At 38.4% G+C, this 26933-nt stretch overlaps 1 protein-coding gene across 9 annotated transcripts in view; it reads left to right on the forward strand.

Moving 5' to 3' along the window:
• The window catches only part of LOC115611793 (multiple epidermal growth factor-like domains protein 6), a 213722-nt gene that overhangs the window by 89021 nt on the left and 97768 nt on the right, over positions 1–26933 (forward strand). For 8 of the 9 annotated variants that reach the window (XR_003992699.1, XR_003992698.1, XM_030495230.1 and 5 more), the window contains exon 5: positions 24498–24620. The exons of the other annotated variant lie outside the window; for it this stretch is intronic. Coding sequence is in view for 6 of the 8 variants with exons in the window: in XM_030495230.1 (XP_030351090.1) it covers positions 24498–24620 (123 nt within the window). In the remaining 2 variants the exon portion in view is untranslated. The remainder of the gene's footprint in view (positions 1–24497; positions 24621–26933) is intronic. 9 annotated transcript variants of the gene reach the window in all.

Below are 26933 nucleotides of genomic sequence, written 5' to 3' on the forward strand. Positions count from 1 at the left end.
AGTTACTATTTCAGCAGGATGATTTAAAAACCTGTTATATGCCTTTTCTCCTTCTGCTGTTTGACAACAAAGCCAAGAGGCAGCGCTGTAGAGAAAGCTGTCCATTAGCAAACTGTTGATTCTGATGGAGCCGCACTGACTGACATCACCCAAGGAATTTGCCTGAAATGAGAGGTGGATTGTATTTTTTCCTTATTATTGAGAGAATTAGGGTTTTTACATTTCAGTTAGCTAAGAAATGTGTAAATTTGTTGAAAGCTTTTGGTGACACAGGGGACAACAAGGACATAATTTGGCTCTGCAGAACTTTAAGTGGGAAGGTGAGAAACTGAGGGGTCTGATTTTCCTTTTAGGGTAATGTAAATCAGAAATAACTGCTGAAATCAGTGAGCTACACAAATGTAAAAATTGGAGAAAGCAAAAAGCAAATCTGTCCCATTACCATTTTACTTGTGAACTCAATACATCTGATAAAGAAATCATTTAGAAATAATAAACATGCCATTTTTACAGTCACTTTTCAGAGCAGAACCGCACTTCAGCGGCTATAATTGTGACCTACATTTTGAATTATTTGATAAGACTGACCCCCCATGATGAACTCAAATTAAAACCTTATAAATTACCACTTTCTGACAAATAAGCTTGCTGTTGTCATTTCACTCTGACATTTATTCTTTGCTATGGGTCACTGCTTTATTATCGTAAGAGCTTTTGGCCAAGTGCTGTTCCCAAAGCATAGGAAAGACGTTAAAGGTTAATTTCTTGCAAACTGTGAGAAAATATTACTTCTCATTCATTTAGACTTGAATTACTGAATTTGCATTCTTTTTATAGTATGCGTATTAGTATGTAGCTAAAATCCCTCACAGCAAATCAACCAATAAATTGCACTGAATTACAGTGCAATAATGAATTGCTTGTCATTTGGTTTCTAACAACAATAACAAGAATGTTTTTGGGGGTGTTTTTGTGCTTTTGGCCAGACAATTAACATATTTTCTTTCCTGTGACACTGAAGTCTTTGGAACTCTGCCTGCAGCATACTTGGCCCAAAAGTTGCAAAGGTCATAAAAGTTGATTGTTGTGTCTTCATCTGAACATATCTTGGGCGTGGAGGCTTTCTATTAAAAAAAAAAAAAAGATCATGATGAGAGCTAATGTTTGGTTCTACTGTGTGCTGAGTCTTAAGTAGACAGGCAATTCCCCTGGAAATTCACCTCAAAGGTAAAACAATTCCTGGTAAACCAAGACAAGACCAGATGGGCTAATTTCCCGCCTAAGGATAAGCCCTGTGAAGTTTCTTCTGCATGTAAACAAGATTCATTTGGGATTTGACAAGGGGACCGTATATGAAGGAGTTATTGGGATTATTAGACTTCAGATGGTGACAAGGCCAGAAGGCAACAGGAGAGATGTGAATGCATAGTTGCCCTCTGAATATATTGTATTTCATGTAATTTTTTTATTTTCTTTTAAATTATTATTAATGTCTACTTTCCCAGTGGGAAATTCTGTAGAGGGAACTTTTTAGATTAGGGAACTGTTTCAGTAGGGAGGTTACACTACATGGCTTCTGGTGGTCCCTTCCAACCTCAACCATTCTGTGAATTGTTAATTGTCTCCATACTCAGTTGGTATCGAGGTGAAGGAGCTGAATGACTGTGATGCGTGCATGTTGCCTGTGCAAGTACTTCTTCCCTGGAGCACCAAAATTGTCCTTAAAAAGAAGTGGGGTACAGCATGGCATTGATAATAGTAAAGGCACCTAGACACATCTAGATAGCAGTATTCAGAATTCTGCTATGTAGAGGAGGAGGAAGGGAAACATTGGCACAACTCCTTACCAGACAGAGATGATTAAAAAATGAATCACTGTGTGAGCTATCACTGGTTGTTCCCTGAAGAAATAGGTTAATAAAGTTGTGGCCTAATTAAATCACAGGTCTTGTTTGTCTTCTTGCCCATTTAAGACTGACGTTTTCCAGACTTTGCCATGACACCAGCCCAGAGGCTTATATGCCTTGTGCAGGACAGTGCAAACAGGTGAGATGTTTTACACATCAAATCACTGAAGTATTCCCCTTTTGCACCGGGTGGGGGCTTGTATCAGTTAGTTTATTGTTTACTAGTTGGGGTTGCAGATAGTTTGTGCTTAGCATCAAGAAACATGTGTGTTCTCTCCTGAGGCTTTTGTCATTTTTATACTGTCTAGTCTTAATTCTCTCAAATTACTTTGGCGATCGTGCAGTCTCCCTCTACTGACGTGTTTGGAGGTTTCAGTAAATAGCAAATTAAATGTGTAACCTGTGTTTAAGAAAAGCCTCTATATCATAAAGGCACTGCTTCACTTCACACTGCATGACTCACTCTTGCAAGAGCAAGGTTACCTGTGCTAGCAAGGATTAGGCAAGATTTACTTTGATGCCAGCTGCTAGTTATTCATAATTGTGGGTTCTTAGGGAAACCAGGCAAGTTGCACATCCTGTGCCTGGTAGTAGAGGATCATGGTTGTCCATCCCAGGTTTGACATTGGCAGAGGCTGGAGTAGGCTCCCAATAGTGTTGTGTAACAGTTTAGTACCAGAAACCAAAGTAGTTCCTCATTCCTGGCACTGAATGAGATTTGTTTGCAAAAGAGAGTAGTGAAATATTCTCTATCATGCTGTATTGTGCAGTGTTGATATACAACAGGGAATACATATGTAATATTTGAACTTCACATGTTACCCTTTTATAGCTTTGCTAAGGTTAAGATACGAATCAGAGTGTTATATGTGTTCTTATTGAGCATATATTCACCATAAAGTAAATCTGACCTTTGAGATTTTATTTTTTTCAGTTTGTAAGCATATTGTGTGTATACTTTAATCCTGGTTTAGGCTTTTATTCTGAGTTAAGCTCACTGATAGTTGTCAGTGAAGGATGTATAGCTGTGGCTGTGAAATTCAAGAAGCCACTAATACGATTGTAGCCTCAACAAGTAGCTGTGGCATTCATTCTTCACAAAGCTAGTTTTTTTGTTTCTCATTGTTACCTAAAGAAGTGCTAATGAGAAGATTTTGGAGTAACTTCTGTAACTTTTCACTGCTTGCTTGTATAAGAGTTAGAGGTTTTGTTTGGGTTTGTATGCCAGGTTTTGGGTTTTTTTTTATAACTCCAAGTGGCTGAGGTTTTTTTTCTATAGGTAAACATCAGGGACTGCAAGGAGAAGAATGACAAAAACATGTTAGAGATAAAATAGATCAGTATTTGGCACTTCACACTGTTTAATTAGGAAAACATTTAGTTCTTTTAATTATTTGGTTGATGTAAAGAACATTAAGGATTTTGCCATTAAAGATGTGATTATACGTCAATATACACATTGACTTTTGGACTACTTTGACATCATGCATGCTTTCTCCAATGTATTCCTAGTGCAGACCCACAGGTCGTAATATCTGTGCCAGTCTGACAAAGAGGTCAACTGGTGGGACCTTCTGATTCAGTGAATTCCAGCTTCTTGCTGGTAGGCTATTTCCTTAAACTGCCTAAGGACTTAGCAACTGTATAAGGAAATACATTCAGTGATGGGTCATCCAGTCTTAGTGCCATAACACAAACTATGTTAAAAAAAAAACATACAAAGGAAGTGTCTCGAGCTTATAATTTTATCACAGGGATGACAAACTTATCAGTGCATTCTGAATTGCCTGTAGATGCTGTGTCTTAAGTAAATTTGGAATTTGCTGTGTTTAAGCATCAATAGCAAATAATCCTTTTTCTAACCTTAGTGGTAATTAAATCTCTATGTGATTTAATTCGGATTGTTTTAAAACTTTATCATCTAAGTATTAATGCAAATTAACCAATTCCATTTTTTCATTGCTAAGGTGACACACAATTGTCTTGCATCTTAAAGAGTTAGGGTTTCCTTGCTTTTCTGGAGTCTTCAGCCAAAACTTGCTGTAACAAAAATGCTGTTTGAATATAATTTTAAATGATAAATGGAAAACCTCATTCACTTACTGTCATACATAAAAAGAATTCATAAAGGATATAGATTTTAAACTCCTGAACTGAAATTTTTAGATGTTTTTAAGCAGCTCTACTTTTTCCCTATATTGTCCCTTGATCACAACTCACATTAGGTCTCTTATCAGCCTGCAGCATGGGCTGTGGTTACAACTCCAATATCCTGCAGAGAGACGATACCACACAAATAAAGGGGAAGGAGCAGTACTTCCATATATTAAGTATATGATGACAAGAAATAAAATTGTTTTAGAAATGAAATACAATCTTCTCAAAATCATGTGCCAGGAGAGAAAGTGAATGTTTCCCTGCACTGTAGGACTGGTAATAATTGTCAGTTGAGTGGATTAAGGAGAATGAGTGTCTCCAGGTATTGTTTTGCTGCCTTGCTCTCCAGCTTCTTTCAGACCCTTGCTTTTGATGTCTATTGTATATTTCATTGATAGAAGACTGTATGAATTTGTTCTCTAGGTAAACACACTTCTATTTTAAAGGGTGGTGAAATTGTTCCAAGATACAAGTAAATGATCAAAATGTGCTATCAGCTCCAGGTGTAATTTTTGGCTTATTGATTTTGTCTGTGGTTAGCTACAATACATGTAAAGTCAGACAAGTAAAGCAGTGGAAAATAGCGGTATATCCATGGGTTGGCCAGATGTTGCAACAGTTTTTCTGCAGTAAATTCTGGTCTTGTACAAGTTTAAATTAAAAGGAAAATTTTGATTTTAATGTAGCTAGCCAGATTACCATGTGCAACTTCAAAATAAAAAGACAGAAATACAGTAAATGTAAATGTGTTAAGGCTCCTGCGATGCTGTTTGACTAGGTTATTATTCTTCTAAATTTAAATACACAGTACTACTTTTTGAAAATCACTTGTATAGACGTGCTATTTATCTTTGAGTAATAATGATTTACCACCTTTTATCTTTCGGTTGTCCAGGGTAGTAGCATTACCACAGTGAAACTAAATCATATTTCTTATATCCTATTTCATTCTCTAGCAGTTTTTGACAACAGAAAGAAGAATATTACATTTCCAAACTACAAAATACCCATACTTCCTTATGAGTTATGAGGCACATTTTAATAACTTCAGTCACATGTACTCAAAGTAGGCATAAGCAAAATATTAATTTATGTGGTATTTATATAAGGGAAGTTTTGGTATTTATTGTGTAGCAAGAACATATGACCATTTTATGGAGATTCTAGACCCTGAGATTTAATCATCTTTTTGGTTTGCCACTCTGGAATGAAGGTGCTCATGAATTTACTCTAAATAGAATTTTCTAATCATCTTAGGAAAATTAAAAACATGTGGCAGATTAACAAACCAGCCATTCATCTGTTGGGTTAACATACTAACATGAACTTAACAAGCCATGTCATCTTTTAACACATGCAAAGGACCAAATTATCTGCTGTAAGACTGACATTATGTAAATGTAACATTTCCTGGACCTCTAAACCCTGTGATTAAATTACTCTCTAAATTATTCTGCAATATGAATGTCGCCTACAAAAAGAAAAGCTGTAAAAGAAATGACTGTGACATCTTCTGGGTTTGCAGTATCTCCATAATGAGTATTTGAAATGAACGGTTTGTATATATAACTCAAAATCTTAATGAAATAAGAAGAAAAAAGTGAAGGATGTGATGTGAGGAAAACTTACTCCACAAAGAGGCAAATTTATCGCAGGGGTTTGGCAAGACTTTGTTAGCAAAAGAAGCGTGGCTCAATTAGGAAGGGAATTTCACCCACAAATCAAAACTTGTCTACTGGAGAGATGCTTCCCCTACCTCCCTCTGTGGATGTGTTGGGTAATCAGTGGCAGGTAATCTGCTTTCACTTAGGACTTTGAGAGTGACACATCTGTAAAATAGGAAAAAATAGAAATAGAAGAGCGTGCTGAGACTCTGGTATTGCAAGTAATCATGTTCCCGAAAGGCTGCGTATAAATTGTTCCCTGCAAATATGTATCTCCTCATGCAGAAGAACTGATCAGTTAACTTAGACTCTATCATTAACTCATGTAAATTATCTTATTCGTATTTCACTCATTCAAAAAATTAAAATCTAGCAGAACAAATGTGCTTCAGCAAATGAAGGAATTGAATGTTTTATTGACTACTTAGTAAGCTATGACAACAACAGTGGAGAGAGGCAGCACTCCACAAAAAGTCATTAATTGAGCCTCATGGTGCACCTGCGGGGTGAAATGATGGCTGACCTATAGCCCTTTTCACATTGCATAGCACTAGAGTCCATGGTGATGGAGAGTTAACATTCGCCTGAAAATCCATAAAGGCCAGGTTTTTTGCTCCTTTAGTGTCTCCATGAAGCCCTAGGTGGAAATTCAGCACAGGGGGAAAGCGGCAAAACTCAGATGCTTAGAGAAATTTTTTGATATCCACCTACACTGGAAAGCTGAATATTTCTGTGAGGATCAACTTTATTTCTTTGTTGGAGCTTTTATGCTTTAGTGGAGGCCTTTTCTCTCTCTTTTCTGTGCCTCTTTCTTGAGGGAAGGATTTGGGGAGGACAGGGGAGGCTGCTGGAGGGAAGGGCAGCTCTGAAGCCTTGGAGAGGGAGCACTCCTGCTCCCTTCTGCTCACTACTGCTCCCCTTTCTATTCACCAGTTGGTAAATGTGTAATAATAGATAAAAAGAGAAAAATGTGTTCACTTAACTAAGGCAAGGTGTTGCATTACTGGTTCTAGAGTGGTTAGTTTGAGTTTACACTAAGGAAGACTGATAGAGAAATTAAGATTTTAAAAGGGTGGGGGAGGGTGGAGAAACAGGACACGGTGAGATACATATAAAATAAGCAACCCAGCGTCAAGCAGGCACTATTTTTGTGTGTTTTCAGGCTTTCCCAACCAACTGAAACATCCAGATCAGACTTTTTCCCCAAGGCTGTCTTGTAGTTTGTAAGACACCTTGATTTGTTTGTCCTGCTAGCTTTTCTTTCCTTCTTTCCTCCTTCTCTCCTTCTCTCCCTCCCTTCCTTCTTTCCTTTCTCCTTCCTGAAAATAGGTATTGCAAATTTAATAATAATACGAGCCCCTTTCTGTGGATATTTTTTATATATTTTATAATTGAGAAGATTGGTTCCAACACATGGTAATCCCTCCTTGTTTTCTTAGCACCTTGATGGCACTTCTTCATTCTTTTTATAAATGTTTGTAAGGAGTAATGACCAGAAAATTTAGTGTGAACTTTTTTACAAGCAATGCACACATGCTATCTTTCCGCAGACAGCAGTGAAGTTTCCTCTTGGACAGTGATGTTTTCCTAAGAGCCTTATTTGCTTGCTTGCTTCCTTCATGTGCCAAATCCTGTAATAGGAGAATCAGTTGTATGTTTTACATATAACCACCTTATTCAAATTCTGGGCAAAACCAGTTATAATTTCCAGATTAGTTCATGTTTCCACAAGCTGCTCAATTCAGATGAAGCAATTTTCTCTCAATCCTATAGACTGTTCATAAAAATTCACCTCTTCTTCCTGTCTTCTCACGTGATTTCATTCGGTGAGAATGAGAATGAAAGGGGTTTAATTCAGGTGACTTTGTAGTGATGATACCTGTTCTGCCACTTAAGTGGGATGTGATGGTTTATTTATTTTTGCTAGAAAAGATAAAAAAGTCTGCAGATGTCCTATTGGTTTCTCTTCATCGGAACCCTTCTATTGTGTTGGAAGAAAAGCAGAAAAAATACTGGAGGGGGAATAAGAGTAATAAAAAAAAACCCAACCAAAAAATAAACCAACCCTTTAAAGTGATCTCCCCATCCCAACTATTTACAGATCCAAACAAAATAACATATTAATATTAAAGACTTCCTTTTTATTTGTGCCTTGTCTTTATTGTCACTTGCTAATGTTCCATGGCCCCTACACAAGTAGGAGAAGACTCTGCAGAGTGACTTACTGGTTTGTGGTATTTCCACTTTTGAAGTGGAAATGCAATTTTCTGTGCAACTGTACCAATATTACCTCCAAGATTTGTTTCACTTTCTGTTCAAGAAGGAAATATTTCTGCTTTTCCTTTCTCTTCTCCCTCTCCTTTTTGGTCCCATAAATATATCCAAAACCAGCCCCTGCTCTAAGTAGTTCAGTTTTTAATTAAAAATATGAGGAAATAATAAGTAAGCATGAGAATCAGTGGTATGTATACTCCCTGTTTTTCCAATTCATTCAAATTCTGGAAGAAATAAGATGGACAGGAAAATGGATGAGTTTAAAGGCTGGTCCTATATTTTATTATTTCTGAAATACATATTGCTCTTAGTTATACTGTAATCCCTGGTAATTGAGAAATTTTGTCGTTTCTGTCACAAAACAAAGTAGTTTTTCAATATCTTGATACTGAACTTAAATTACCACAGGTTTACACTTGTATAACTATAACTGAACTTTATCATTATTTTTCCACATTAAAAAGTAGGCTAAACTTCAGCTATAGATGAAGTATTTCAAATAATTTCCCAAAGCCCTTCATAAATGTGACATTGATTCATTGATATACAGACCATTAGCAGTTAGTCTCCTCTGTTCATCTATCATTTCAATTATGACTTCCCCAGGGTCTCTGACAAATGGGAGAAAATTTGCATTTTGTACATTAATGACCTTGGTTGAATTTGTAATTTTATTCCCCCCATCTTATAATTATACTTCAACATTTGAGGGGAAAACCCCACAAAACTATAGGTGGCCAATTTTTAATTTAATCCAAAGCGTACAGCTGCTGCGGTAGGGGGAAAAGGAAGAAAAAGGGAAAATTGCTTAAAAGTAGTTTGCACTTTGTGAAGAACTCATACCTGAGCATGGAGAAGATTATTGTGACTTAAGCGTGAGGTCAGTCTTACAGAGGAATGTTACCTCTCTGGGTCACTGGCTTTGGGGACCAGTTAAGAACACTGCCTAAATCTTGGCCTCACAAGAATAGTTGATCTTCTCCCAAACCAACTCATTTCTTCCTAGAAAAGTTGCCTCTTGGTCCCTCTGACAATGCACAAGAGGAATTTCAGAAAAAGATCCTTTAAAATGAAGAAGAGGAGAAAAGAGTAGAGGAAGAGAGTCATGGTTTAAAATGTGTATTTCAGAGGTGTAAGGTCATTTGCTGAGGTGAGTAGCTCCAGACAGGATGCCTTCAACACTGGAGCGAGGGGAAACACAGCATCCAGGAGCCTCAGTTCTGAGCGGCGAGAGCCACCGAGGGAGCCTCAAGCCCTCGTGAGGCCTTGCCCAGGAGCTGGCAGCTCCGCTGACGGGAGCAGGGACTCACAGGAGGTGGCACCAGGAGGAGGGACAGCTGCAGATCCACGGTCCTGAAGGAGCTGGCGAATGAAGTTGCTAAGCCACTGTCCATCATATTTGAAAAATCACAGCAGTCAAGTGAAGTTCCCGATGACTGGAAAAAGGGAAATATAACCCCCATTTTCAAGAAGGGGAATAAGGAAGACCCAGGGAACTACAGACCAGTCAGTCTCATCTCTGTGCCTGGCAAAATCTTGGAGCAAATTCTCCTGGAAAGCATGCTAAGGCACATGAAAAACAACAAGGTGGTTGGTGACAGCCAACATGGTTTCACTAAGGGGAAATCCTGTCTGACCGATTTGGTGGCCTTCTATAATGGGGCTACGGAACTGACGGATAGGGGCAAAGCAGTTGACGTCGTCTACGTGGACTTGTGCAAAGCGTTCGACACTGTCCTGCACGACATCCTTGTCTCTAAGCTGGAGAGACATCAATTTGATGGATGGACCACTCAGTGGATAAAGAATTGGCTGGATGGCCACATGCAAAAAGTTGTGGTCAACGGCTCGATGTCCAACTGGAGACCAGTAATGAGTGGTGTCTCTCAGGGGTTGATGTTGAGACCGATCTTGTTCAACATCTTTGTCAGCGACATAGACAGTGGGATTGAGGTGCCCTCAGCAAGTTTGCCGACAACACCAAGCTGTGTGGTTCAGTTGATACGCTGGAGGGAAGGGATGCCATCCAGAGGGACCTTGACACGCTTGTGAGGTGGGCCAGTGCCAACTTCATAAAGTTCAACCAAGCCAAGCTGAACCTGGGTCAGGGCAATCCCAGGCACAGCTACAGGTTGGGCAGAGAAGAGATTCAGAGCAGCTCTGCGGAGAAGGACTTGGGGGTGTTGGTTGATAAGAAACTGAACATGAGCCAGCAGTGTGCGTTTGCAGCCCAGAAAGCCAACCGTATCCTGGGCTGCATCAAAAGAAGTGTGACCAGCAGGTCGAAGGAGGTGATCCTGCCCCTCTGCTCTCCAAGTGAGACCTCAGTTGGAGTATTGTGTACAGTTCTGGTGTCCTCAACATAAAAAGGACATGAAGCTGTTGGAGCAAGTCCAGAGAAAGGCCACGAGGATGATAAGGGGGCTCAAGCACCTCTTGTATGAAGACAGGCTGAGAAAGTTGGGGCTGTTCAGCCTGGAGAAGAGAAGGCTGCGTGGAGACCTCATAGCAGCCTTCCAGTATCTGAAGGGGGCCTATAAGGATGCTGGGGAGGGACTGTTCATTAGGGACTGTAGTGACAGGACAAGGGGTAATGGCTTCAAACTTAAACGGGGGAAGTTTAGATTAGATATAAGGAAGAAGTTCTTTACAGTGAGGGTGGTGAGGCACTGGAACAGGTTGCCCAGGAAGCTGTGAATGCTCCATCCCTGGCAGTGTTCAAGGCCAGGTTGGATGGAGTCTTGCGTGGCATGGTTTAGTGTGAGATGTCCCTGCCCATGGCAGGGGGGTTGGAACGAGATGATCTTAAGGTCCTTCCCAACCCTAACTATTCTATGATTCTATGATTGTTAGATGTCCAAGCATCCAACATGGTGGTACAGCATATCTTGTTGCTTTACACTGTCAGTCAACTCTTCTACAGTGGGCCAAACTCAACTGTAAATGAAAGTAGGACTGATCGTCATGGAGAGAAATATTTCTTTGAACTCCTTGCTTTTCCCCAGTACAATCACTGCATGGTGGCAGTCTACAGGGACTATCAGCTGCAGTCCTGCCACATTGTCTCCCTTGCGCCATGACAGCTCTGTTGGTTTGCCCTTTTGAGCTCCTGTTCTCTGTGCAGTTCTACATACAGATTTGAGCTTTGGTTTTTTTCCTCATTTCAAGTGTGAAATTATTTGCAGCAATACCTTACAGGTTTTTCATATCTTCTAAAAACATGTTTCCTACTGGGTCTTTCCATGTTAGAAGAGCCAGGGCCACCTCTGAGTGTTAACATTTTCTTATTACATCAGGTGTGGGTGTCTTTTAAGTATTGCTTTTCATCTGGAAGTGTTGCAAAGCTCTTCTGGCGTAGTACATAGATTTATTCAGGTTTCTGGGATACCACTGGTCCAGCTGTGGGGAGGCTACAGCATGGAGGACACAAGTACTGGAAAATGAGCCAAATTCCCTTTGAACTTCTCTATGCTTGGCTGTCTTCCCTGCTGTCTCTCCTCTCTGGGCTGTGGTTGTCCTCTCATCCTCCTGTTTCTGGTGACCACTTGTCCACACTGGTGCAAAGACTGAGAGTGTCACTGAGACATGGGTGACTGCACTGCAGCTGGGACATCTGACCTGATCCTGAGTGGAACAATCATGGATCTGGCAGAGGTGTATGCTGGGTCGGGGTCTCTCCAAGTGTCAGGAATTGTCACCACAGAATATCTCACTAAAGCCTCTCTAATACCCAGTGGGAAGTTGAGTTGTGGGCTATACTAGCATGACGATTAGCTACTCGGTAAAAAGGCCAGTTGCTAAAACAATTTCCATTAATGATTTTGGGTTGTCTAAAACTCCCAAACAAACCTGCTTAGCTTTATGTTGTTGCTGTTTAGTTAAACTGTTAAATTCCTCCTGTGGCCTTTTGCTCTAGTGCGGTAGTAACCAGGTTTTAGTGTTACTTGTGTTGGTCACTGTTCACAACTTTCCTGAATTGAAAAAAAGAGATGTGCAGAAGTGTCCACATGTTATCAGTGCTTTTCACTGTTTAATGCTCCTAATGTGGGTACCCTTGGAGAAGAGGTGTAAGTATTTAGTAAAATAAGGCCTTTTAAGCTTCTATGTGGGCCAAAGAGGTGGTACAGTTGCACAGAAAGAGTCACAATTTCAGTATCCTGTAATTGAAGATCAGCTTGATGGCCCCGCTGCGTCAGTTCTTTTGCCAGAAAGCTTCCCGGCCAACTTTCAGGATTTTGCAGTGGTGTGTTGTTTTTTAAGTAACACAGGGACACACATGCAGTGAATGCATCCCACATGAAGATGATCGCTGCTTTCCCTAGGAATGTTCTCCAGTTCTTAAAAATTCGCTGTTGCTTTCAGTAATCACAGTGAGGTATCTGAGATACCAGAGTCTTTGCCTTTTCCTTTGAACATGAGATCACTGCAGTCTCTCAGACAACATTAGGTGGTAACTGTTGGCAACAGCTATGATGTTAGGAGCAACGTATGTTTCTGGCTAGATTTTCAGAACCATCCGTAACATTATACTATACATGTACTTTGCTCATATATCACACTTCCCTTTTGTGCATCAGAGTGAATTTGGCTGTCTCTTCCATGCAAAAGATTAATTAGTCTGGCTGAATGTGAGGAATTTATTTTTTGATTGGAATCAAAAGGGTGAAATTCCAAATGTGGAAACCTGAGCTGAGAACTTGGCATCGACCTATGGCTTAGATGCTCACGTTTAGGAGGGACTTGCATATAGCAAGAAAGCTCTTGGTGCTCAAACCAGTCTGGGGGATGTTCAGGCCAAGCTGTTCAGCCTTGGATTCTTCTGACGTATGTTGTACAACTGTTTTTCTGCTTTCTGAAGAGCCTGAAGCGTTTGGTTTGAAGAGGTTCAGTTAAATTAGATGCTCTGGAGTGCTCTGTAAGTGTGAGCTAAAATATCAAGGTAAACATATTTACTGATTTGTTTCCCCACTCTTATGAAAACTGGACTCAAACTCCAAATAATATATGTTTCCGTGGAATATACTTGTCTTTGCTGAAGTTACGTATGCTGCACACAAGTGCCAGGTGGATTACATATGTATTTCCACATAGCCTCCATGGCTGTGTTTGGATTCTTCTGTCCCTTAATAATGTATGCCCTTTGATGTCTGTTTTTAATATAGTAAATATCTACAATAGATCTTAAAAACTTTGAATTTATCTCTAATATATGTTCTGTTTAGGAGTATTAAATGTAATACTTTGACCTTACTGCTGTTCAGAAAATATAGTTGGTTATCCTAAATCCATCAATTTTATAAGAGTGTGTTATTTAAGATTTTAAAATGGAATACCTTTTGTTAATAGTGAGGAGCAGTGTTTGTGGGGTGAGAGGTAGAGGTAGAGGAATGCAGGTTGTAAGGTGTAAAATGATCATGTTTGAAAAGACCAATTGATGTAGGAACTTTGAAGACTTATACCATCTCACTGATCCCTTGCTGAAAACACAAATGCAAATTCATTTTTGGTTTTGACCCCTGGAAAAAATGGGTATGGCTCTCCATTGAAACCAGATGCCTGACATCCAGATAGATTTAAAAGGTAAATTTAGTTTGGATTGGGAACCAGAATGTAAAGTTTGGGTTACATGAATCTTGCTCTTTCTGGCTCTGGTATGAGTCAGTTTTAGCAATGCAGGATTAACAAGTTCAGCCCTCTAATTTCTGCCTGTGATCACCTTTGACATTTGACAGTTTAAAAGCCTTGAGATCACATATTTTTATAACCAGAACTCCCAGACTGTAAAATTATGGCTGCTACCTCTGCTAACAACAGCTGCTACACGTGGTGAACACATGTGCTGGCAGAAGCAGTGAAGGTCCCGGGTTCAAATGCCAGTATCAGGCTGAGGTAGCTTTCTGCCAAATTGTTCTTTCTGCAGTGTCTGACTTACACTGTCATGCGGAGCCTGATTTGTTTGTTTTAAAGGAGAGCTCTGTGCTGTTCTGCTGGGAAAGGCCCCAAGAAATCACAGCTGTTCTCTGCTACTCGTTGTTAATTTGACTGGAAAAAGAAAATCTTATTTTTTCCATCCTTTGCTTTGAGCTTGTCACTGGTAAAAACTGTATGCAAGTAATGGTTTGTACATCTCTCTTCCTTCAAGCTGACCCATCATTACAGGTTTTACAACTTTAACTCCATATCCAAGTTTATGTGTCCTGCTTGAATTCCTTAGTGGGAATTCCCTTTCAGTTAAAGGATGCTCACCTCACTGCCATTTCTGGTGAGAAGGATCCAGACCTCTCTGAAATACTTAGCTCTCATTTAACACTAAATGAAATAGCTGCCTTTCTGAAGCAACCAGTGGGTCCCTCTCATCGAGGTGCTCAGCACTGAATAACGCTGCTCACCTGCTGTGCTCCTTAGCAAACCTGCCCTGCAGTCACAATAAGCAATAGTTAACAAGCACCCATTGGTGTCAGATAACTTAGAAGAATTCAGAAGACAAATTAGTCTCTGGAAGTCTCTGGAAATAATGACTTCCCTTGGGTTCCTCTACAAATTAAACTGATGAAGTTTTGGTTTGTTTTTTGTTTGCTTTTTTTATTTTTTGTGGGTTCCTTTGCCCTTGACACACAAGATCAGTTACTAGAAGACAGAGTGACTGAGTGCAGCCAAGTGGTAATAGCATATATCTGTGTAAACCAAATAATGAGTTCTCATTTATGTCTCTTGTAAATGAATGACCTGGTTGTATGGTTGTGTTTCAGTCATGCAGGGAATGATTACAGAAAAGTTATTTTCTGTAGTGGAAGGTAAGATGACTTTACAATTATTACAGGATTTTTGTCAGGGCAGTGAATAATTCTGCCCCTGTAACTGTTAGGAAGATCTTCTAGAAATGGAAAACAAAAGATAGGGGGGAATATTAAGGAGGACATAGGAGGAAAGAAATATTTAACCCATTTAAGTCAGTAGCAGAGGCCTGTCATTCACTGTTGTTTGATCTAATTCCAGGCTGTATCTGATGATGAGCAGAGTCTGTTCTACCAGTGATTGACATTGACTGGCAAGGACAACTATTAAGAAAATAAGAAAATAGGGGCTTCCATTTAAATCTCAATAATGAATTCTAATTCTAAACCAAGAAGCTGGGCATACATCATCCTTTCTCTGCTGAGAAGTCTTTTACATTCACTTCAGTTTGTAATGGTTTGGGGGGTAAGGAAGGGGGAAGGTTTTCATTATTCATGTGAAAAATTAACTAATTTGCTCATGTGCTTAGTCCCAGGGTTACTTATATTATGAAAAAGAATAGTTCGTAAGGAACTGGCTTATTACAATAGGACTGCCCTGAAATTTAAGCTGCTTAATTTGCTAGCTGTAACAGACCATACTGTTGTAATCATCAGCCTGTTTGTGTGTTAAGCAGCAACTTCTGGACTAGTGGTAAGACAAGGGGGAGTGGCTTTAAACTGTTTTCACAACTCCCAATTCACTGTTCCTGCATGCTGCTGGCTCGAGCTCGCCCTGCTCCAGATTCTTGGTGTTGCAAACTCAAATTATTGCTATACATAGATTTTCAAGTAATAGTACAGCAGAGCTTTTAAACATCCCATTTTCCACAGGGGCACCAAAGTATGCCACCAGTGAATTGGTAGAATCTGACCCATCATTACAGGTTTTACCTGGAGCAGGCATATTTATGTACGTTTGAAACTGTTCATTCACCTTTTAGCCTGGTGAGTCTGAAAGGCATCAACAACGTACACCTCTATCTCTGCTTTTGTTATTTATGTGTTGGACTATTGAAGTGCTTTTTGTAGGACAAGAGTCCTTAAATCTCTTAAAAATATAGGTTGAGCAGAATGCAGGAGCTGCTGCTTTTGTTTCCTTGCTGTTCCTTTTTGATGCCACTGCTGTGTGTCTCTGAGCTTGTGTCTGGTCTCGCAGATGCTGTCACTAGTTAACCAATGTTGTCACTAGTTAACCCATGGGTACCTTCAGGTTATTTACACTTACATATACTGGCTGTCACTCTTCAGCTGTCTTGGCCTGTGATGCTCCATAGTTTTTCATAGCCTTGATTTTTGTTTTTTTTTTAATATAGAAGCAACTAGTTCTTATGGCGATTTATAAAAATCCAAATGACTGTAAATGCTAAGCTTTTAGAAATGACCTAGCATACCTGTTTTTTCTGTATCCTTTTAAATTCAGCTCTGATTCATAGGAAATCATAGGAAGTGGGAGGAAAGGCAGAAGTTCTGCATGTAAATTTTCTTGAGATACAGCAGCAAGAGAGGAAAGTTGGGCATCTTGTTGGGAATAATAGAAAATAATGGAAAGAGCTAGCCTTAGTTTGTGACCCAGTGACTGATATCTTCTACTGATTTTCTTACCCGGGAGAGCAGAAGGCAGCAAGAAGCAAGCCTGTCTCTGGTTCAAAGTGCACTTTGCGAACTCCCCTTTAGACACCAGGACTCGGTTTGGCTGGAGTCAACCTCCTGGCTTGTGTTTGCAATTTATGCTTGGGATTTAGCACTTAAAGCATAAAAGAAATGATTGCTAAAAGTCTTGAAGTCTTGCTAATAAATCACTGCTTTGGAAATGATCTGTAAAGAATGTTTACCTGCCTGCAAAATGTGTAAGGGCTTACACTGTGAAATCAAACTTTTGAAGTTCCAAATCTTTTCTTGGTTTTGTGTACATAACCAGCATTGTTGGTACTGGAAGTTAGATGTATCGCAAAGAGAATGCATTTTAGGACAAAAGCACTTTTAGACAAAAGCAAGGGCTTTTTAAGGATGGCACTGCGAAGTCCTGAATTCTTTCTAAAAAGGCTCCATGTTGTGGTATGAAAAGTTGAAGCAGAAAGAAATTCATCTTGGCAGAGCAATCATGTAAGGAAAGCTGCAGTACAGCAAACGATGCTTTCTTTTATGTTTGCTTATAGCCATCATAGCAGGCAAAGGCAAACACTTGCCTAATTTAATAAAATATCTTTAATTGCAGCAACGGTACTTGAGGTTTGGGCTGGATGTGTAAGCTCTGTTTGTAATCATAGTTCCAGCCATGCTCCACAATCATCTCAAATCACTGCCAATTAGCATCTGTTAGTCTGTTGTTGCTTAATTCAGATGTTCTGGGATGCTTAGTTGCATTATTCATACACTTTCCCAGACAAGGTATTTTAAGAATGAGTATGATTACAGGATTTCATTGTACTGTGATAGTTTTCCCCACTACACTTCTCATTTTAGTTATTCTAGTTGGTGCAGAAAGGAAAACTTTGTGCATGATTTAGATCCTGCATTTCACTATTAGCAAATAGTCATTCCTGCTTGATAGAGAATTTTAAAGAGGGACAAGGGAAAAAAAAAAAAGCTGGTATTTTTTCACATAACAGTTTGGGTTTGGGCTAAAAAAAAAAGAGAGAGCAGCTATGTATATGGTTACAGAGGACTGCCATAACCAGTGATAGAAATTTTAAAAGCATTTTTAAATGCCAATTATCAGAAGTGAGTTTAGTCTTCAGTTAATGGAAAGCTTGGGTGGAACAGGCCATCTCTGTACCCTCAGCACGGCATCAAGAATTCTCTGCTGTTGCATGAGACAAACTAAAGGTCCAGTCTAGCACAGCAGTGCTTCCCAGCATCTTGGGTTTTAAAAGTTTGTTGTTTCACTTGTTTAAACTTTGAGCCTGGTTTTTTCCCTCTGCAGAATTTCATTCTGACTTCAAAGCAGTTTTTCCTAATGTGAGCAAGTACAAATGATTGATGAATCTGTTTTTTTCTTCAGATGATGATTTTAATGAGGAAAAATTAATACTAGAGAAGTATGTTTAACAAGGGGCTTTGTTTGATTTTTGGTTTTGCATCTAAGTTTAATAAAATGGAATTTTTTAGTGCCCTAGTAATGAAAGAAAGCAAACCATGGCAGAGACCCACATCCTGGGGGAGTGTGGGCCATGCATGCATTTGTTACATGACTGATGTTCTTTGCGTATACAAATGTGACATGGGGATAAAGAGGAATGAGTGTAGCAGTAATTTATTTATCTATTTATTTATTTATTTTTAAAGCATAAAAAATAAGAAGGGGGTGATAAGTTGTGAAAGCACAAGTACTACAGCTGCCAATGGAGACAAGGGCAATGATGGGTGTCTTCTGGGAGTTCGCGCACAAAGAGTCTGTGCCAAACTCTCAGCGAAGTTTGCTCCACTAATCAGACACTTGTTAATAACAGCTCAGATTTATGATACTTCATAACAGCACAAGAAGAAATATTCATCCTGTTATTGACTTTGTAGAGGAAGTAAACCTAATAAAGCTTTAAGAGTGCTTAATCAATACACGTGTAGGACTGCGCTTGACTATCAGAATGAGCAGCTTTGTTTTATATTCAGGCAGATAATTTACGGTTAGGACTGGAAGTGATGTTTTAGAGACAATTACTGTTCAAAGACAATTGTTACAAAGCTCTTGCACAAAATGAAGAAAAAGACAAATGCAGTCTTTGGAGTCTGAGCATTGTGTTCGAAAACCTGTCCAGTACATTTGCTTATTATATATATGTATTTTTTTATATACATATATGTATATAAAATATATATTTACGTATAATGTTGCTGTCATATACGGTTGTATGCATTCGCATGAACTACATCATTGAGTCATAGCAGTGAGTCGCCTTTAAAGTTCAAATTGATTTTCTGTAGTTTCAGGATTTTTTAGACATATGGTTTTGGTTGCAGACCATCTTGGCCATAATTTAAAATAACAGCATCTAAAACCGTAACTAAGGAACTACCTATTTCCTGGATCTTTAGCACTTCTAAAAAAATTAATCAAATCATTTAGATCTATAAATGAGAATTTAAGTGTGTATTGTAGTTTACAGACACTCACCTAAAACACCTCCTTATAAAAGTGAATTGTAATACAGTTGCATATACACTCCTTTGTTCAAGTACCAGGCACTCAGATATATTAAGAAACCCATATAGGTGCACTTAAGTTGCACATTATAAACTGTATTTAGGCTTTGATTCTAACCATTATGAGGGTTTTGTACCTGAATGTGTTAGTTATGAGTTAGGAATTTACATCTCTAAATTGCTGTTAAAGTTAATATAAGCAGCCAGTGCCTGTTAGAAAGAGTAATTGAACATTTTTCTTAGATAAAGATATTTAACATTTAGATTCTTGAAATCAGACCATCTTCAGGAGAAATTCCCAACTGAGAAGGAGTGTTATTAGTGAAATGCTGTCTTCCTCCTAAATAAATATGTTCTCATTAGTTTGACCCCTAACTGAAGCATGGTGTGTTAGCCTAACACTTTTAAACTAATCAAAATAACCTCTCCTCTCCAGGGTGGTGGGCTTTGTTCTTGTTTTACTGCAATAACAATGTGAATGATTTTACAGATTTTATCCACTTCAGTGATTCATTACAAATCCAGTGAGCTCTGACATGCACTGAAGTCAGCAGCTTATGGGTCAGAGAACAGGGTAGCCCCGGGGCTGGTCACTGAAATGGCAAGTTTGCATGTGGTTGCATTAAATAAATAAAGTTGTTGCTCATAAACAGCTGATAAATATAGAAACCTTGGAAAATGGGTTGTATTACTTGGCTGCAGTTACGAGATTTTCTTTGTTATCTTCAAAATGAATCTTTATATTAATGTATATTGCATAAACTTGTATAGGTAAAATATATTTTAAAATACTTTAACCTGTAGGCAGTTAGCTGGTGTGTCCCATAGATCTAAACATCCAAACTGTTGCCAGAATAAAATTGTTTGTTTTCCCACAATGGCCTCTCCTTGTAGGTGGTTCCTACTCAGTACAGATGCTTTCTCCTAGAGCAAGTTGTCCAGTCATGCAGTCAGGGCAGGCTTAAGCCTTGGCAGGTTTTTAAAGATAATGAATTCAGCTCCATGTAGAGGACCAGCAGAGCTGCAGCCTTCACCAGTAGCTTAGCACAGAGGTGTGGAGAGGAGACTTCTGCCCTAATTCAAGGCCAGGTTGGACAGGGCTTTGAGCAATCTGGCCTAGTGGAAGGTATCCCTGCCCATGGCAGGGGTTTGGAACTAGATGAATTTTAAGGTCCCTTCCAACCCAAACCATTCTGTGATTCTATGAGATGAAAATATCCTGCTTTTCAGACTGATTTTTTTTTTTTTTCCCTTCATCTACTTGCTATATGTGAGAGCTAGTAACAGTGCACTTCGCTTCTATTAGATTTAGAATTGGAATTACCAATGAAAAACTTTGTCCAGTGTCTGCTTTTAGATATAGTTTTCATTTATTTGTAGGAAATCTGAAATAACCTATAAAAACTTCATGAAGGGTTATTTTCCCTGGATCCAAGGATCTCTGATTTGCTCTGCTGTGTGGTATTTTCAGACAGGGAGTGAGTAGCATTAAACAAGAATAGAGAAGGAAAGGGATTGGAATCAGTCCTTCTTCATTTAGCATACAGCTCCTAGGCGTATTTAATTGGACAAAGGTGGTCCATTTCATGAAAAAGGCATGATCCCTTACATATCAAATATTTGACAAGATCTTTAAACAGAGGAATAATGAATACCTTTTCACATTCTATAATACTGCATGTGCAGGAAGTGTGGGACATAGGCACGTGTCTACAATCCACGTTTTGGCATACTAGTGCATTTAAAAAATGCTATGGATATTTGTCCACATGTATGGTAGACAGATCATTTATAAAGTTAATATCAAGTTAATCTTAATGAAGGTTTTTTCAAATTTTTTTGCCTTAAGACTTCACGTGGAGGGATTGAAAGCTCACATAGAGTATGTCCCATGTTTTTGTGTTGTAACATTGGCCCTATAAATAGTTGTGAAGCAGTGAAGTAGCAAACATCACTTTTTTTTTTGTTTGTTTGTTTTTTGTTTGAAGCACCTATGGCATGTCATTACAGGTGGATTGATAGTCTTGATCACATTGAACTTTGTCAGACCTGAATGGCAGACTTGTTACCTGTCAGAAAGTTTGTGATTTTTCTTGCTATTCAAAAGGCAAATATATTTGCAACTTTGAGTGACATTGAATATGGAAAGCAGACAGAAATTTATCATTTGTCAGAATTGGTTTTGTTGTGGGGTTTGTTGGGGTTTTTTTCTCTCTCTCTCTCTTTTATTTTTTTTTTTTTTTTTTTTTTACAGTGGCAAAGCTGTACTCAGATTTTAAAATTCTGGCTACTCTGTTTTAGGAATATAGAAAAGCTGATTGTGGCTTATAAGAGCTATACGAACTGTCTTTTTACAAATGTAAAACACATTCTTTATTGCTTCACATTCAGCTGGTTTATTTTAATGCTTCTTGGACAGAAGCAATATCTGACCTTTTTTACTGAGTTGCACAAAACAACTTGGTAAGGTACAGCTAATGGTGAGGGTCTTGTACAGGAGAAAGTACAGTGAGGGACACAGATGCATAGAGAGCAAATTTTCATGACATTAAGGTTAAAACTAATGTGTTTTCTAACTACCAAGTGTATTTGTTCAAGTGCGAGTGCTTTGTAATAGGAATAAAGCTGTATCAAAAAGCTTATTTTGGTGTCTTAATATAAACTATAATTTCTGTGTTATGATGATTAGCTGTAAATGAGGTATTTGTTTTAGAGACATGTGGATGAAAAGTCAGGTTGTCTGCATATGATAGGAAAAGCAGTGGATTTCTGGTGTAAGAAGCAGCAAAGAAATGGATGAAAACATTTCATCAAAGGATGAAAACAGGTATTAAGGCAGAGACAAGGAAATCTAGGACAGAGCATTAGGAAGACAGAGTTGAAAGAAGAAGATGAGGTTATCAGTCATATAGCACTAATACTTTTGTGAGTGGCAAAACTTACAGGAGGACGACAGCATTTTATGCTGAACAAGAAAGAAAAAGACTTCTGACTGCTCATAGAAACACACTGCAATCAAAAGGAAAAACATTCTGTACATTAGTATGCAATAGCACTATATACTGCTGAACGTATTACATCCTAGCAAAATCAAGAGGATAATGATTAGCTCCTCAGCTAGAAAGGTTTTCTTCCAGTATTTAGGTTCAAAATAGAGACACTGGTTTTAATAATTTGGACTGTATATTGTAAACCACATCACTTAGTCAATATTTTATTCTAGGAGGTCACGTAGCATTGTAGGTGCCGAGCACAGTGTAAAAGAATAAAATAGTTCTTCTCATTATTTTGTTTAAAAAATAAAAAGAGCAAGAGATTTTATTAGCTCTCAATACTGTTAGTATAAATAGAAGTTGAAGCTGTGGAGCAGGGTTATTATGTGGCTCATTACTGTTTATTACCACAAGGCACATCAAGATGTCTCCTAGTTAGGGGGAGTAAATCACTTGGAACATGCCTCTTTTGTCGATCTTCTGCACAATGCTCAGCGCTAGCGTGCTTTCTTCCAGTGCTTTGAGGAATATGTCTAAAATCTGTTGCTTGTCATATGTTCTCTCCATCTCTTGCTGAAGAGAAGTGAACAGATGAATGTCTTATTTTTATATGATTTGTTTTTACATCTTGGAGAGGGGAGGGGAAGTGTTTTTCTTCTGAAAAGTTTCTGTCTAAATTATGTTCCCAGGAAATTGAGGAGAGCTTTGCTGACTTCACATGAGTTGAGATTTTGTTAGTTGTGTAGCTCAGAGATAACTGAATTTTTTTTGTTGTTTTTGTTTTTTTTTTTTTTTTTTTTTTTTTTTTTTTGTTTTGTTTTTGTTTTTGTTTTTTTTTTTTTACTATAGCTTGCCAGTGTTTTTCACTGTCACTGAGGACAAAGAAAATTTTGTTGGGTCAGTCATTACACTGAATTTAGAACTGTAAAGAAATGAGATGATTTTAGTAAGTTTGTGCCTCTTCAGCTGCACTTTAGTAAATGTTTGCATTTCATGATATACTTCTCTCTTAGCTTTTTAATAGTCTGAAACCTCCTCAAAAATGTCTTAACCTGTGCTTTTTAGCCAAGATCAGAAATGAGCTAGTAAAGTTAAGCTCAAGCTCTTTGAAGAACTAACAGATCTTGGTAAATCTTAGTCTTTAACAGCTAAGGATTGCAGCCGAAAGGCCCTCGCTTCTCTTGCATGAATGTGAAAGGGTTTTGGTTGGTTGTTTTTTGTTTGTTTGTTTGTAGTTGTTTTTTTCTTTTTATTTGTCTTTACAGCACTTTGTATTTCTTTTGACCAGACTCTAATCAGAAGTTTTTAAAAAAGCTGCATTTCCCCATCAAAGATGTGAAATGCCACTAGGATAAAGTTACTGCCTGTGATTTTTACAGTCATGATGATGCTTATCTTCTGTTGCTTAATCATTCTCCTCCTCTCTGCTTTTCTTGCTTTCTAGCCTGAATGTAATGTGTGATTTCTACCAGTGCCAAAGGCCTTGCAGATCTGAGATCTGTCACCTGTGTCCTTGTGCCAGGCTTTGCTAATGTAGCTCGTCCCCTTATCCCTGGCTTTCCCCTTCCAACATGCTGAGGAGGTCTGCTCTGCCACCAAGTCAGTTCAAGACATATGTCTAAACACTGAAAAAAAGATACCTCAAGCCCATTATCCTTATGAAGTTTCTTTGCTGTCCCTGCACTGAGGAATTACATCTCTCTGTGATATTAGCACTTCAGAGAGAGCAAAACAAGCAAGAAAGCAATGGTACAAGCATACGTTCCAGGATACGTGAAATCAGTGCAGCAAATACCCGCTGGTTTTGTTACATTTTCTACCCTGTTTGACAAATACTCTAGTTTGGAAATATTTCCATACCATCTGTTGTCTCTGATCCTGTTCAACAGAGCAGTATTACTGGCCTGGTGATTTCTAACACATTTCCTCAGAAACTCTTATGTAGGGTGTATAAGTACATAGGTTAAAAAGCAAATGTCTTTACTATTGATTTTTCTTCAGACATTGCCTGTTTACTTATTTATTTATGTGGTTCTTTAACATTCTTCATTTATATTTGTAAAGTTCTATTTTTGCATGCCCGCAAGCACTTAATTTGATCAGGTGAAAAACTAAGGTGTGTAGATACTAGTGCACACATATCTGAAGGAAAGAGGACCTTAATTGATTCAAAATACTACCACCTTTCAGAGGTTTCTCATCTGCTATAACTGCTAGAAACAACCTAATACACAAGGGAGCCTGGTAGCAATAAGAGTATAAAGATTGTTTCTGATCTTGTTGCACAGAGATAGGGAGTTAGTGAGTCGGGTACAGCCTGCAGCTGGAGCCAGGTGTACTCTGTGGCTTACCTGGCGTAAAACTGAGGGAGTAAAATCCCCCCATTGCACCTCTTGGTGGAGTTGGGAATCACAGTGACATAGGTGGCAGTCACTGCTCCTGTGGTTGCTTTTAGGGCTCTTAGCTGTACATCTCAGTAATGTTCTCGTTTTGTCACATCAGCATTGTACACGATTGTCCTCAAATAACCAGGTAACGTGGTCAATGCTGACTCTTTAGTGACTGCTGTTCACTTTCTTCTGACAGATGTAAATGAGTGCACCATGGAGAATGGTGGCTGTCATGACCAGTGCTGTAATACTGTTGGCAGCTACCACTGCAAATGTCCAGCTGGCCAGAAACTGGAGGAAGATGGAAAATCATGCAGAGGTAATATTTTGTACTGTGTGTCACTGCTATTAAGAAATCAGAGAAGACATTGGAAAGGAAAAGAAAATGGTAGTTTTTATCTGGAGCCAGCTGAAGAGAGTATACTCAGACTTGTCAAGAGTGCAGATCTTCTCCTGTCTGGATTATTAAGATACAACTGTAAAAACAGTTCAAAGGGTTGGGATTTTGTTTTCTTCTTTTTTGAAAAAAATGTTATTACTTAACCTGGATTGGCTGTGCCATGTTCTGATTATGGAATTTCCATCATCAATTTAAAAACTTGAACGTGTATATGTTTGATAACATTTTGTCTGCCTCTAAACCAAAATGGTTCTTATCCAAAAATATGCATACATTTTTGCATTTCAATCACAGTTCCACTGAGCTAGAGATTAACTGAATAAAAGAGGGTTTAAAACCACATGCTATGTAAACCCATTTGTCTTCCTCCTAAAGGAAATGTAAGTCTAGTTAGTGCATTACAGGGTAAAATTTGTTCTTTCTAAAAGCTTGATTTTATGGAGAAGCAAAACATGACATAAGCTTATGTTGGAACACATGATGAATTTTGGTTAGACTTCTTAAAGATACGCTGGTAAACATAGACTGGGTGTAAATATGCACATCTGATCTGTTGACCTACAGTCACTACAAATTTGCATCATCAGATGCTGCAAAAGGTAGAGGAGATGAGGTGTAAAGTAACCAAGGTGTACTATATTGCAGGCCAGAGCAGTTCCTTCTTCTTGAACTCTGCTCTAACACAGGTAATGAATGTTCACTGCCATATGATCTTGTGTGCACTGGCTGTGTGCCTGGGTTGCACCCTCGATTGCATTTCATTGCTGCAGTAAGTATATCATTGATGTTTTTGATTATCTCAAGATGAAAGGCACTAGATAGGTTTTCATGAACTGTATTTTCATCTTTTCACAAGAAACCATCTTCTCTGGCTTTTTTCTGTTGCGTAGTATCTCACAAATTCCTTAAGGTTTGTACAAAGCAATGTATTTCTTGGCTGTGGTGTATGCTTTATCCTAACTTTGTAATTTATTTGGCTGCACTCCTTTTTTCACTAGAAGATGATAGAATTATTTTCCACAGCAATCTATCATTTGATATCCAACTTGACAGTGTAAATAGGCTGTAGATGGTTATTTTATTTTGATAGAAGCTTTTCTTTGTGGTCCTCCATGCTTTCATTTTGGCCTTTTGAGAACTCAAGCTAGAAATACTATGCACAATTCATAGATTCCTGCTACTTCACCTCAGCCTTCTCTTACCTTTTTTTGGGACTAGCTGGTAATATGGCCATGAACTGGCATATACGTTTGAATGTTGATGACTTCTTACTGCTATCAGATCTGTGTAAAAGTTGCCCAAAACCTGAGTTTTTGAAAGAAGGGATTCTACTCATTGTAACCCTAAATTGCTCAGCATGCAAAGTCCTGTTTCCTTTAAAATAGTTTTGTGTAAGTTAAATTAGTGTTCATTCTGCACAATTCTTTTATTCTGAAAATATACTTTAAATTTTAGTGTTTTGAAATTCTTTAAAAACTCAAACAGAGCTTAAGATATTTGATTCTAACCAGGAATTACAGGAGAATATATTATAAGCTTGTTTTAAGCCACTTTTTAAAATCTTCAGACAAAAATGGAAACTTACTATAAATTGGAAACACTCAAGTCATGGAAAAAAGTGAACGTAGCAGTGACACTAATCCCACCTGAACTTTTGTGAAGATGATAATGACGATAAGTGTATGGCTATACTGACTTGCAAGAAGGCCAACTTGAGCTAACCTCTAGCATCAGATGTTACAATATAAGTAACTTAGTGGTTTATTGCTGCATATGGCAAAAGTGATCTTTCAAACAAAACGCTGTGTGCTGCTGGAAGGTGCTGGTCTTTCAGGATGTAATACTGAATTGGTGTTTTATTGATGCTTCTGCATTGGACAAAGAGGTCATTTTGCAGATGAGAGTAAAACAGCTTCTCGTTCAGGTTATTCAGCATCTTTAGAGGAATAAGGCTTATAGTTGTTCTGGGTAGTTATATTCTTTCTTTCTTTATAGCATCATTGTGCTTTATGTTACCCCTTAGTCTAAACTCAAACCTTAAATAGATTTGTACTATTGTTCTGCTCCTATTATCCATCTTATGGTTGTTTTTATTTCACTGGTGACTGAAATGATCAATGGATGTACAGGTTTTTTACAAACCAAGGTACAAATAAGGTGTATCGTTAAAAAACCACCATGGAAGTAGTACGAATTTTATTCACAAAATCATTATTAGTGTGAAGATTGATC

The sequence above is a fragment of the Strigops habroptila genome, chromosome 8 (assembly GCF_004027225.2).
Source record: "Strigops habroptila isolate Jane chromosome 8, bStrHab1.2.pri, whole genome shotgun sequence".
In the NCBI taxonomy this organism is placed as follows: domain Eukaryota; kingdom Metazoa; phylum Chordata; class Aves; order Psittaciformes; family Psittacidae; genus Strigops; species Strigops habroptila.